This window comes from Drosophila sulfurigaster, chromosome 3 (assembly GCF_023558435.1).
Source record: "Drosophila sulfurigaster albostrigata strain 15112-1811.04 chromosome 3, ASM2355843v2, whole genome shotgun sequence".
NCBI classification, from domain to species: Eukaryota; Metazoa; Arthropoda; class Insecta; order Diptera; family Drosophilidae; genus Drosophila; species Drosophila sulfurigaster.
This window is the reverse complement of record NC_084883.1, coordinates 22,856,140-22,870,107: the sequence shown is the minus strand read 5'-3', so window position 1 is coordinate 22,870,107 and position 13,968 is coordinate 22,856,140. Positions and strand designations below refer to the sequence as shown.

The window sequence follows — 13,968 nt, the reverse complement described above, 5'->3', positions numbered from 1 at the left end:
AAATCAATTTAATTTTCATCGGAATCAAGGCGTAATTTGCGAGTACAAATATAGATATCGATTGTATATATATAGCTGCAGACATGATCATGAGCAACCGATTATGAAATGCATTTTTAGATGGAAAGAAATGTTTACAACTAACCACACAGCATAGGCGAGAAAGAGATGGGGACAGCAGCAGAAGCGGGAGGAAAGTTGTGAAGAAGAGTGAGTGAAAGAAAAAGCGTGAAAAAATCAAAGCAGCAGCAACAGCAGCGAGCAAATAAACAATGAACCCTAAAAATGTCTGTTCATTGACCTTCCCGCAGACATAATCATGTCGCAGGCTAATGATAGCACAGCACTTGACTTGGGCGGTTCACGCCTTCCCGTCCCCCGCTCTCTTTTGGTTTTGTTGTGGACGAGATACGAAACTCAATTACATTTTAGTGTTAATAATATTAAAACCAAAAAAACAAGAAAGAAAGAAACAAAACTACATCAATAAAAAAAAACAAGTTTGCTCTTTGATATTCGGGTGAATATGTGAATATATCTAACTGTTTTGCTTTTATCTTGTCCAATCGAAAACCAAAAACGCTGCACAAATTTGGCAAAAGCCAGTTTCAGTTATTGTGGTCGCTGTTGTATTTGTTGTTGTTGTTGTTGTTGTTGGTATTGTTGTTAATGTTGTTGCTGTTAGTTGTGTTAAGCTTGAACAAAAAAGCAAAACTGGGAAAGCGCGTAACCAAACAAAACGTACGAACTGCCAAATGAATAAAGTTTTAATTTAATTTTCGTTTTTTCCTTCAACTTTTATTTTCTTTCTTTTCATTTATTTTTGTTTCGCCAATTGTAACGAAGCAAAACCAATGCGTGAATGGTAAATTACACGAACCTACAGCACAATATGTAATAAAAATTTGCAGAGAAAAACCAAACTGAGCGAAATAGGAGCAGTGTTGATAGAATATCAAATACCCTGGCAAAATACCGAACGTTGCATTGTAAACATTTCTCGTTATGAACATGGAAATATATTATTACTATTATTTATTTATTTATATTTATACTTAGGAATATTTTCAAATGTTCAGATATTAACTGTTCATTTATTTTAGTAAAATCATTAATCCTTAACATGTATTTAAACCATTTGAAATTATTGAAATTTGTTTTATTTATTTTAATAATTTCTATAGTGAATGAAATAAGGTCATTTTGATTCATTTGCTTTCTATGGTCTTGTAGGGTATAACGAAATTGTGGTTTACCCAGTCCGTGTTTGTTTGTTGTTACTGTTATTGTAGTTGTTTTATGTTTATGTATTGTTGATTGTTATTGCTGGTCGCAGGTTGCGTGAGTGCGACTTTTTAACAGCTGTGCTTTTGCCATCGTCGTCGTCGTCACCGTCGGCGTCGCCCACTGCAAATTGATAGTCAACAATCAAGAGAATTTTTATTACCAACCCATACAAATATGAACTATGTCCAACTACTGGGAATGGGAATGCGAATGCGAATGGCAAGTGCCCATGCCGTCGATAGCCAAAGTGGTGTCGAGAAAAGTGTGTGTGGAGAGTGTGTTCAACCTCAACTCACCTCAACCGATGGCTGCCCAAAAAAAAAACATAACTCTCTATATAGCTGTTGTAGTTGCTATTAACGTTGGCCCCCATCAAATGACTGCAAAACACGTTTCGCATTTGTGGCCAACAACGCTGCCAACGGCCATAACAATTTTCTGTTGAGATGGAAGCCACGAAATAATATACGAATGAGTGTTAATTCATTCGGATTTCGCATTCGTTTTTAATTTTTTATTTCCCTTGACGACAGCCAAATTAATTATTGTTTAAGCCTCGTGTAAAATGTTGTTCAATGCAACAGCCGCAACAACACAATGATAGTAGAAATAGCAATCAAAACAACCCGGCAGCCAGTTGAGTTGCCAGTTAATTAATCACTAAATTGTTAAATTTCAGCGAAAACACAAGAAATATATTTTCTGGTGAAATATAGTTTGTTGACGTATCTTTCGCATTCCCCCCAAAAGACATATTTCAACTCAAAGCCAAATATAGTTTGGGGGAAGACATTTAATTTAAGCATACGATAAATTAAATAATTAAATGATGCACACAATTGTATCAAACGCTGATCGTTTCTTTTTTGATTTTGCCAACGATTATAGTATACTTGAAATAAATGTATGTAGCTACAATCTCTATAAGGAAATTCGCCGTTGAGTCAGTTAGTTAGTTAGTCTGTTTTGTCTGCTATGAGTCGTAAAGCTCATTCGTGTATCTAAAAATAAACACAATGCTTATTGAAGCTGTTATCTCGTGCAATTAAATGGCAAATAAATAACAATTCCCTCGATAACTGGCCACTTAGCGTGGTTTATCTCATTGTTTGTTTCATGCTAAATAAGCTACCATACAAATTTTTGATATCGCATATTGATGTATTGATTTATTTACAGGGTGACTGGTGGCTAGCGCGTAGCAAGAAGTCGCGCCAAGAGGGCTATATACCATCCAACTATGTGGCCAAATTGAAATCCATCGAAGCAGAACCGTAAGTTAACAAAACAAACTCCACAGATTACGTATGAGCTGTTGCCAAGTTTTCATTCTCCACTCTCTCGCCGGGGGTTTGTGTCTTTGCTAAGCCTACTGGCAAATTGTGGCGGCCTGAAAGTATGCAACATTTATTTTTATTACGCTGAAATTGAAAATTGAATTTGTGTAGCGTCTCTCATTTGCATACATCTATGTTATTTGTTTTTGTTATGTTGCTATAACAAAAAACGATGTGCGTGTGTCTTGTGCCTGGCGCCACACACACACACACACGTTATTTTTATATGGCTCTATGGCATGCATATTCATATCAACAAACAACCAAATAAACTCAGTCAACAGCTGCTTGCTGCCTTTGATATTTAGCGGAATCTCAATGATGATATTTTCTTTCGACAAAATACAATACCAACCAACAAATAAGCAACACAACTATGTATGCCAATTTTTGCAGCATTGTCTCATATTTTAGAATCGTTCAGTTCAGGGTTGCTTACAAGTTGAAAGACCAAAATTACCAAAAATTAGTAAGCCCAACAGTGCGTTGAGTGTTTTTAGCAATGAATTTTAATGCGTTACTACTTTGGGCATTTAATGTTTTTTTATTCGGGTGTGCAATCATAACTATTACACATATGGATTATTCTTACAAGTTCACTGACATTTTATGATTACTCGGTATCATAGACAATTAATTAGCTTCCATGTGATTACGAACGACCCTCGCTTATGTGCGGCATTAGTCAAAGCCAAAGTCATTAAGAATTGACGAGCGCAATCAGACAGATGGTCTGTTACATATCAATTGCTTAGCCATAACGTAAACATTAGATACAATTACAGCAATAAACAGTTTCACGGCTTGTTTATTAATTGAATCAAATGTTCTGCTTGATTTTTCCATAAAACCGTTCATTGTCACTCGTTAATGGCTAATAAAACTGCACACACTTGACCCAATTTCTGTGTGGGGCTTTAGCAAACACTTGATAGTGTATTCAAAACAGCAAGGATTATTTGTAGAGCCTTTGACACACATTTCTTGTGGTGCAAACAACAGAATGAAGGAATGGAGGAAGGTGGAGGGAGGGAAGGAGAAGCCGCAAATCAGAGAAATGCATTTCACAAAACTGAAACCGAAACGAAATGAACAAGAAACAGCTGCATAAATTAAAAGAGATGGAGAGAGTCTCTGTACGTGTGAGCAAGAACGAGATGCTGATAAAGAGACAGCAAGAGAAAGAGCGAGAGAGAGAGAGAAACTGAGATACTACTACTGGGGCGTAGGGAAAAGTTCAAAAACCGGTAAATCGAACGAAAATACAACAAAAATCATCATTAATTAAATTTATCTTGAAGCTGCGGCTGGTTAACCGCCGCCACCCGTCTGCGCCGTCTGTGAATAACTGTACATTTAGACCGCTCGAAGCCACTTCAATTGGCATGCAGCACTTGGGGCCAAAACCACAAATATTTACACAAATCAAGGAATACGAACGAGTGAGTTCGTAATCCCAGAGGCGAAGCTCAGCTGCTGCTGCTGCTCTATTGTGTATTGTATTAGTATTTATCTGCATTAGTTTTATGCATTTCATGTAGCATTTCCCAAGTATTTCAAGGCCGAATATGACGCTTTTTTTTGCCCACAACAATGGCTAATATTATTTTGGCCTAATTCGTGGACGATTGTTGCTGCTACAGCTGCGACTCCGGCTGGTTGCTTTGCTGTGCTGTGCTGTGCCATGTTGTTGATGCTTTTGTCATTTAATTGTATGCATAAGTCAGCATTAACACTCCGGTAATTTCTTTTATTTATTTGCAATGCAATAAATTGCACATAACTGTAACCAGCCAGAGCTTTCTTCTTGTTAATGATACTTAACAATTTTCGATTGTCTGTTGTCTGTTGTCTGTTGTCATCTCTTTTTCTTCTTACTTTGCTTGGTTCGGCTTAAGCTCACATTAACTGAGCTGTGAAACTTCTGAGAAGTGTGCCTCTTACACATTAATTTTTGGTTGCTCATTGCATAATTTAAGCAGCTTTCTTGTTATTTTTATTGGGATTTTTTAAAGCACTCATTGGCTTTAATTCCTCTGGTGTATTTCTGAGATTATTATTATTATTATTCATTTTTTTGTGGTCATCTTTACGCAAGTGTAACATATAAATGTTGTGTGAGTCGCCTACTTCCGCGTAATCATGAGAAAACTGGGTTTATGCATATTTATTATAATTTGGAAATCAATTGCAAAACAAACGATGACAGAGAAAAATAATCAATAAATTTTATAAATGAAAGTTTTTATTTCTGCGTAAACCGGACCCTAAATACTTTGATCAAAGACTTTTCTTGAACAAACAGATTAAATATTATTTGCAATTACAAAAAAACCTCAACTAAAGTAAGATAAACTTTAGTTAAACATTTCAACTATTCGTAGAATATTCAGTTCAAATGAACCCTAAAAAATGTATTGTATTGTTTAATTTAATACTCAAATAAACGACAAACTTTGGTACTCACCTTATAGGGACAGGTTGATGTTTGAATAGGCTTTAAAAAGTGTAAATATCAAAATTGCAATTAGATTCTAAGGCTTCTTTGCGAATATACAATATTCGATACTTCTATTGTAAAGCCATTAGCTTTCTTAAATATCTTGACCCCGTATAACAACATCATTCAGAAGTTGATGTAATGTTGAAACAGCCTCCTGCAAAGTTCATTTGCAATATTTGATGAATCAAATATCAGAAGCAAAAACACCACGTAGTTGTTCAACATATTAATGAGTTTTAAATAAAGTTTGCAATTTTTTTAAAAAGCATTTAATGAATTTTTTCGCTTTACTTCATTAGCAGAAATTGATGAGTTTGTTTTAACAAATAAATGTTTATATTTATAAACATTTGATACATAATATTCATATTAAATTCTCAACGAACGTCCAATACGCTTTTATATAGAGCATTACGTTTTTTCCAAATATCCAATCCAATACTAGTAAATAGTCTCCCGTTGGAAGATAATTTGGTAAGAGTTTGCTGTTAAGATAAACACCTTTTACGTATGCTGGACCCTAAACAAGAAAATATTATAGACAATAAAAAGTTATAGTAACATTTACTCACTCCGTAGGGACATGTGTGGTTAAAGTTGGAGTAATTCTTAAAAAGTCGAAAAATTATAATTGCGATTGGATTGTATGGCTTACTTATAAAACGACAGGCCTCAATTTCGAACTTCTAGAGCCATGGCTTATAGCCATTTGCTTTCTTGAATACTTCACCGCGAAGAATCATATTATTGTAGTAATGATAAAAAGTAGCATTAAAATTTAACACAGCCCGATTGCGAGCAACGGCCTTTAGACGACATTCGTGTATGGTATACTCGGTTTTATTGGGATTTTCGCATACAAGATTCGTTAATGTGAATATCAAAGCTTCCTGCAGTAGTTAGTATTGTAAAATACTGAAATTATTAATAATTCTTGCTTGGATACTTACATTGTAGCAGATATTTAAAAGTACAAAATTCAACAGAACTCCCATGTAGATAGACATAGCGCTGTTTCGTTTGAAGATTCAAAATGCATTTATCTGAAATTACTTTATTCGTACAATTAAAAAGCTTTTTATTGCAAGTGGTATACTGTGTACAAAGCGTTTTTTAATATGCAAAATTCGATTAATTAACCTTTCATCCAAATATTAAAATGTTCATATTAAGTTCTCAACAAATGAAAAATACAGATTTAAAGTAAAGTGCAAATTATTATAGAAAAACCATTTGAGTACGACCAAATAGTCTCCAGTTGGTATATTATGTGGTAATATACTTAATCGGAGATAGAATCCCTTTACAAGTATCAGACCCTTTAGAATATACAACGAATATTTATTTTGTTTGCTGTTAATTCAGGGAATGCGACTTACCTCATAAGGACATGTGTGATTAAAGTTGCAAAAGTCCTTAAAAAGTTTAAAGACTATAATAGCCAGTGGATTATATGGTTTCTTTATGAACCGACATGCGTCAACTTCAATCTTGTAAAGCCATGGCTTATATCCATTGGCCTTCCGAAACATTTGCGCTTGAATCACAATATTATTAAGGCTATGATGCAACGTCGCATTAAAATTCATAATGGTTCTATTGCGACTAACAGCCCGTAAACGACACTCGTTCAGAGTAACCCACGATTCGTTGTAATTTTCGCAAACAAAATTCGTGAATTTGAATTCAACAGCGTCCTTTGAGAACGATTAAATGACTTATTAACGGAGTAAAACCAAATTTAGAATACTCACATGATAGTTTAGATTTAATAATATTAATTGTAGAAGGACGAGAATAAAGTTGATGCGCATTACGATGAATTCCACTTGAACTGAGAATATTGATTAGAAATTTAAATTCCATTTCTATTTCAATATACATAAAAAATATCGTTGCATTTTGATATATATTGAAATTTTAATTCAAGCTTAAGTTTATTTTAATTGCAAACATGCAATTATAATTTCATTAATATTCCATTTTCATTTATGTTGATTGTTCTTATACCTTCTAAAAAGGGTAAAAGGGTATTTTAACTTTGTGCCTACAGGAAATATATGTAACAGGGATAAGGAGGCATCTCCGACTCTGTAAAGAATATATGTACATATATTCTTGATCAGCGTCCGTGTTTATGGATTCCTGAAAATTTCGTTGCGATCAGATAAAAATTGTAGAAATTATTTAAGCGATACTTTAGCAAGATCAAATACGCCAACATACTACGGGTCTTAGTTGCTATGACTGACAATACGGTATATTTTGCCCTCTATGGTATATTTAGCATATGTTGGTATAATAATATACCAAATACATAACTTGATATCACGTTTTTTTGGCTTTCATTAATAATGGGTATTGGGTATCTCAGAGTCGACCACAATTGACTGTAGCTTTCTTACTTGTTTAATTCATATTATCCATACTGAGTTTTGTAACTTGACCCAGTGGAAGTTTCAGGTCATCAGCCAATTGGGAGCAGTTAATTCGCTTTTAAAGATGTCCTGCCAATCCTAAAATTACACATGTAGGTCACAGAAAATGAAAGAGGAAAGAGGCATGACTGGGCCGAGGGACGGTCAATGACGTCAAGCGTTGTCATCGATTTCCAAAGTGAACAAGAGTCAACAAGACCGAGGCTACAAAAATTCAAAACTCGAATTAATTCAAGTGAATTTTGTCCATTGAGTCTGTCGCATTTTTTTCGGGGAAATACCTGGTAGCGCTTTCGTTATTCGTGTATTTAACTTTTTGTTATACAGTTTTGTTTTCGGTAACTTCCGTTGCTGGGAAAAACAGCGTGAATGCAAACTATTTGCCAAGTGATTGTGCGTTTTAGCCGTAAAATCACAAATAGCCATTATCTAGACACATAAATCGTTAATAATATGTCATACCTCCTGACTGCCAATGAGCCAGCGAGGAGGAGGCGCATCCGAAATCATGTCCGACTCGGAAGTTCTCCATAGTAGGCGCATTGAACCCAAACAATAATGATTTGCGAAATTGAAATGCGCGGTTACCGGACCATACAGCACCACCCACAAACCTAAAAAACATCGTTAAGAATATTATTAGATACTGATAAACACTATAAAAACACTATAGCCTACTACACTAGACTTTGTTTGCTTCATTTTCTTTGCTGATTTTGTAGGCGTTGTGCGTTTCAATTGAAATGCAAAACTTACGCAAGTGCAAAATGTATATATTCCGATCTAACAATTGTGCGCTTTAGTCTCGTCTTCGATTTCTATTGTGATTGTTATTGTTATTGTTATATATTATACATTATCGCTATCCATTTGATAGTCTCTCTAGCTAAGTTCGATTCGATTGGCTGCGTGTGTGATTTGTGTTTTTATTATTATTATACACACACTAATCGCCACATGTGTGTGTCACTCTGTTTGTATTTGATGAGCAAACCTCATCTTCCGACACGGAAGGCGACGCCAGACGAAGCTGTTCGATTTCGGTTGTAGTTGCTTTTCAAATTGTCGCAGCGAAATTTTATATATTGTGTGTGATTTTTTTTTTCTCTTCTTTTTGTTTGCCAAATTTCAATGTCAGTAGCACTAAGCAATTGTTTGCATATTAATGACATAATTTAATTGCTCGCATCCATTCCAAATGAGCACTTCAATTGAATTTGTCTCACAAGTGAATATCACAAATTTAAATGTCAAAAATAGGTAATAACGTTACGTGAAATTTATATACTTTTGTATCTTCTAAAGTGTTTATAATAAACAACTAATTGGTGCTAAACATTGCAGTGAATACTTTTTACTTTGTTTATAAATATATTAATATATATTTTTGTTACAACTTTCAATGCATGTAAAACTGATTAGCTCAGTTCATTTAAGTGTGTCAATCTCTAGATGATCTCATGTAATATAATCGTAACTTTGTACAACTTTATTGTACATCTGTTTTTTGTTTACTCTAAAGAAATAAATAAATCAAGCAAATCAGATATATCTAGCAATAGTAATTCAATCATTCCAATAAACTATATTTTAAGCATTTTATTAAATGCCAATTGCAATTGTCGTAAATTGAATTAATTAATAAATACACACGCAAAATATTTGGTAAACAATTTTGTGTTGGCAGTTGCAATTGTTGTTATTGAACATGAAACAAAGTGTCATTGAACTGTTGGACAATTGAAGTGGATGTTGCTGTTGTTGATTATGCATTGCGTGTCTGCCTTTTTTCATATTTTCTATATATACGTATATTATATATTTATACCAATACTACAAGTATATGTACTTATGAATACGTTTTAATTCAATTTTATTTCTTTCGATTCGATTCGATTTCGATTCATGCTTTGCTGTTTTGTATTCGCAAACATTCGATGACGTTGACAGACAGATCGTAATGTTCAATTATTTGTGGCATGTTAACAACATTCAATAGAAGCGCGTTTTTTATAAATACATACATAAAACAAAAACGACAAATCGGAAAACAATTGTTTAAATAATGTTGTCAGCTGTAGTTGAAGATACGCGAAGTGCGGGCAATGCCTTTAAAGAAGGTCATGATTATGATTTTTTTATTAACAATATTTTTGTGTTGCTACCGAATGAATTTAATCAAAGACCTTTAACGGTTAGTTTGATTTCCCAAAATTGCACAGGAAGTTTAGAAATTACACGAAAATCAATTGAAACAAGTTTCAAAACAATTTACTGTTTGATGAGACCAATTAACAAATTAACTAAATCATCTATTCAATGTGCTTGAATATGAACTGTTAAACGGAAGGCGGCGAATTGAGATATCAAATTTGTTAAGTTGATGTTACAATTTCGAGTGCAATTTGTTTAATCGATTTGGAGGATTTTGCATGACCAGCATTTGCATTAACTTTTGGTATTTGATTCGAATTTTTATTGCTTTCCTGATGGCCTCCACACACACTCAGATAATTATCGGGGTAACTAGTGCCATACAACTGTAGTTTTACGATCGTTTAAAATGATAGCTTATGAGTCATTAATTTACACACTCAGCCACAATACGTATTCAGGTTAAATTGTTTCCGATTTATCATTCCGTAATGCACTCTCAGTTCCTTTGATAGGGTTCTATATTTGTATGTTAATTAATTGCACAATATTTATTAATATTCAACAAAAACAAAAATATATTTACGATTTAGATCATACAGTAAAATGAAGTTGAATATTTAGTTGGTTTATATTTCGGTTCAGAAATGAATTACCATAAGAATAGTAAAACTTATCACAAATCCTCAGCAAACATAAAATATGCATTAGTTGTAAATTTCGTCTTGTTATCAAGTGACCAAGTTAATGCCAACATATAATCGCCAGTTGGCAATGCATTTGGTAATGCGCCGAATCTAAGATAAAGTCCTTTAATAATTACCGCTCCCTAAAAAAACGAAATACGAATTGAAGAGTTGTAAATTAAATAGTTTCGGTACTCACCTTATAGGGACAACTATGGTTCATATTTGAATAGTTTTTTATAAACCTATAGATAATAATGGCAATAGGATTATATGTCTTCCTCATAAAACGACAGCATTCAATTTGAACATTATAAAGCCAAGGCTTGTAACCATTGGTTTTGTAAAACATTTGTCCTCTCACATGAAACTCCGTGACGGTTTGATGAAAAGTTCCATTCAAATTTAAAATAGTCTTATTACGACTGATCGCCCGCAATCGACATTCATGGAAAGTAAACCACGTTTCGTCATTATTTTGACAAACAAAGTTTGTGAGCCTAAAAATGATGGCTTCCTTTAAGGATTCAGTTAGTTTGCTTTATAATTAATAAAATATACTTACATTATAGCAAGGGTTTAGTGCTACAAACATTAACAGAATTCCAATGACACTCAACCTGATAGGCATAGCGATGAGATCAAAATGGAATACAACTCTTAACCGGCTAATATTATTTTTGAACTAGAGTTAAATGTTTTACACGCTTGAATAAATCAATCAATTGTTTAAATAATATGATATAATATTTATAATAACTTGAAATTATTTTTTTCTCTTTTATTCTAGGTAAGTTTATTGCCATTTATACTATGATAATCTACAAATCTGGAGCACTTTTGAAACGCATTTAAAGTCTGGTAATTGTAACTTTTTTGCTTAATCCTTGCTGATACGATCATTATTACGATTGGTTCAACGCGATTTTCACTGAAATTGCGGGACCATAAATTTTCACTTGAAACGTGGATCGATTAATATTCCAGGGGAGGCCTAAACACACACACTTGATGAGTTTTAGCATTCTTTAACCATTACGAGTTCAATAGCGTTCACAAGAACTCAACAGTTGGCATTTAAAGCGCATGCTTTGATTCCAGCGATCATTGAGTGATATGTTTTTTATTTTTCGTTGATATTTATAAACAAAACAAATGCCGGAGTACTTGACAAAATGTCAAACAACAAAAGCAAAGCAAAACAAAAACAACAACAATTTAATTACACTAAACTCTCAGTTGATCTTTACAATAATCGACTCGACGCACTTTATGACTAATTGCTGTCGTAATTGTCAGGTAAAGTAATCTCATTTATCTTGTCAGCACCTCAGCAGCTGCTAAGAGCACGACGAAATCGTCAAGCAGTCAAAGAGACGAAGCCAAAAAGAGAGCACTGTGAAGAGAGATTAGAAGAGAGCAGACAATCAGCTGTTTCAATTGTGTGTATGGCAAAGCATGGATCTTATTGAGACCAAGAGATGGCCAAAGTTGGTCGACTTCTTACCAAAGTGCGAACGTATAAGAGCTGACGACGACGACGGCTAACAAAAGAGCTTGAAAAGCAGTATCGACTCACATACAAGCACACACACACACTGTCAAAAGCTTGGCTCAAATGGCACTCGATGCGCACATAGATACACACACACATACACGAAGCGACTCGCGCTTTTCACTGTGTGCTGAACTTGTGTGCGCTTATGTGAGCGTGTGTGTGTGAGTGTAAGACGGATCGCCGCTTCGTGTGTCGCGCGGTTTAAAACCTTTCTATAAAAATTTCATAAACGTATCAGTTGTCTGCGAAGCGGTGCACAAAACGGACGTCAAACGGAAGGTGGCAAAAAAGCAAAAAAAAAAAAATAAAATAAAACAACGCATTGGGAAAATACAAAAAATATTCAAAGCAACAACAAATATAACGTGATTTTTATTAATGCCAATTGCATGTCGATATATAAATTCAATATAGTTTAACGTATATAGGAAATCAAATATCTATCGAATGCGCCAGTGCAATATAATAAAAAAAATTTATGATACGCGAAATAAAGAAAAATGAATTAAAAAACTCGCGCGGGAGCAAACAACCGAAAGCCAACAAAATATAAAGCGACAACAAATAGATGTACAAATACTAATCTATATATATCCCAACATCGATAGATATATATTTAGATAAACTTGTTGCACGCGTGCGCGGCATGTTGGCATACTTTTAGCAGCGACTGTTTTCTTTGTTCAACATTTCTGCTGCACAGCGCTGTAAAGTGCCTCGTTTGTGTTTCGTGTTTCGTGTGTCTATGTGTTTTGTGTGTATATTCATGCATACATATGTATAATGTGCACTTACAATGTAATATGGAGCGGCATCAAGCAGCGTATCAGCAACATTGAATACTAGTTTTAGCTACATGTTGCTGCAACATACGAGAAAAGGTACCAAAAACGAATTTGGCCAGCAAACAGTAACAACTACAACAAAATACAGCAAATGTGCAACACAACAACATGTTTATATTTATAGCTATTGTTGTTTGTCTTGTTGCTGTTGTTGTTGTTGTTGTTACTGTCTGTTTTGCCGTTTTTGTCAAGTTGCGCGCTGGCGCAGAACTTTCTATTTTCTTTGCTGTTTCGTGATGTGCTTTTTGTATTGTATTTGTATATGGCTTAGCTCTACAGTGTAGTATTCACCCACAAAATCTATATATATGTATATACCATATACATATATCTGACTGCCATTAGAATATCAATGAATGGGAATTTCGTAAGAAAAAAGCTGCCACTGCGCGCACATTTACCGTTGACAGCGCCTGTTAAGAATTAAATTGAAATTGCCATTGCCATTGCCCTTTGATTTGTTGTGTCTTTTACATAACATTGTGTTAACAAATGTATGCGAGAGTGTGTGGTTCATTAACATCCTCGAGAAGTGAACCAAAACCGAAACAGAACTCTTCTTATCGTTTGCTATGTGCTAAAATGCGAATTTCTACCCACATTTCCACACTCCGTGTCGCTTTGCTTTGCTGCCATCTCAGTCTCGTGAGATGGGAAGGTGAAGTGTGAGTGTGAGTGAGTGTGCCTGTCCGCAAAAAAATAAATAACGAAATAGTAAAACTGGTGATATAAATATTTAGTTAATGGCCAGTTACCAGTTACCAACTGGCAACAGTTGGCAGCCAGTTGTTGGCAGTGGCCACTTGACACATGGTCTCAGTCAGTTTTCGTTATTTGCGCTTAACTTTGAATTTTTGCGAATTGGTTTGTTAACTTAAAGTTTAGTTTATTTCTTATTTTTTATTTTTTTTTTTTTGCTGTGCTGCAACCTGCACCATATCAATTTGAACTTACGTGACTTGAACAAATTGCATTATTTTGCACATATTGTACAATGTGTGCAATATAAATGTATTCATCTACTCACATATAATACTATATTTAATTCGCAGCGGGTTCCACATGTTGTTGTCATAATTCTTGGTCGTCATTTAAGCGCGTTTTCGCTTATCGCCAGCTCAACTGTGGTATAAGACGATCGCCGCCAGTCATTTTCTATA

The 13,968-nt window shown here is 34.4% G+C and overlaps 2 protein-coding genes and 1 long non-coding RNA gene across 9 annotated transcripts in view; 1 reads left to right on the top strand and 2 right to left on the bottom strand.

The window, feature by feature from the left end:
* LOC133839946 (uncharacterized) overlaps window positions 1-13,968 on the top strand; it is a 48,719-nt gene that overhangs the window by 5,144 nt on the left and 29,607 nt on the right. For 3 of the 7 annotated variants that reach the window (XR_009894153.1, XR_009894152.1, XM_062271600.1), the window contains exon 1: window positions 12,250-12,844. The gene's annotated coding sequence lies outside the window, so the exon portion shown is untranslated. Of the gene's footprint in view, window positions 1-2,466; window positions 2,562-12,234; window positions 12,845-13,968 lie in introns of those variants that run through there. The other 4 variants (XR_009894157.1, XR_009894156.1, XR_009894154.1 and 1 more) reach the window with 3 other exon arrangements.
* Window positions 6,306-7,063, bottom strand: LOC133846456 (uncharacterized). Its single transcript, XM_062281449.1, has 2 exons — window positions 6,882-7,063; window positions 6,306-6,824 (listed from the first exon to the last, which is right to left on the bottom strand). Exons 1-2 carry the CDS (start codon window positions 6,939-6,941, stop codon window positions 6,489-6,491), a joined length of 396 nt encoding a protein of 131 aa, XP_062137433.1. The 5' UTR covers window positions 6,942-7,063; the 3' UTR covers window positions 6,306-6,488.
* Window positions 10,294-12,071, bottom strand: LOC133839952 (uncharacterized). The gene is made up of 3 exons (XR_009894158.1): window positions 10,971-12,071; window positions 10,605-10,905; window positions 10,294-10,548 (listed from the first exon to the last, which is right to left on the bottom strand). It is a non-coding gene; the product is annotated as an uncharacterized LOC133839952 (long non-coding RNA).

What these genes read in the sequence shown, in the direction of transcription:
- LOC133846456 (XM_062281449.1), bottom strand. Translation starts at nt 6,941, where the DNA reads ATGCGCATCAACTTTATTCTCGTCCTTCTACAATTAATATTATTAAAT. An exon ending in TATTAAATCTAAACTATCAT is followed by an intron (nt 6,825 to 6,881) that starts GTGAGTATTCTA and finishes TCGTTCTCAAAG; the next exon opens with GACGCTGTTGAATTCAAATT.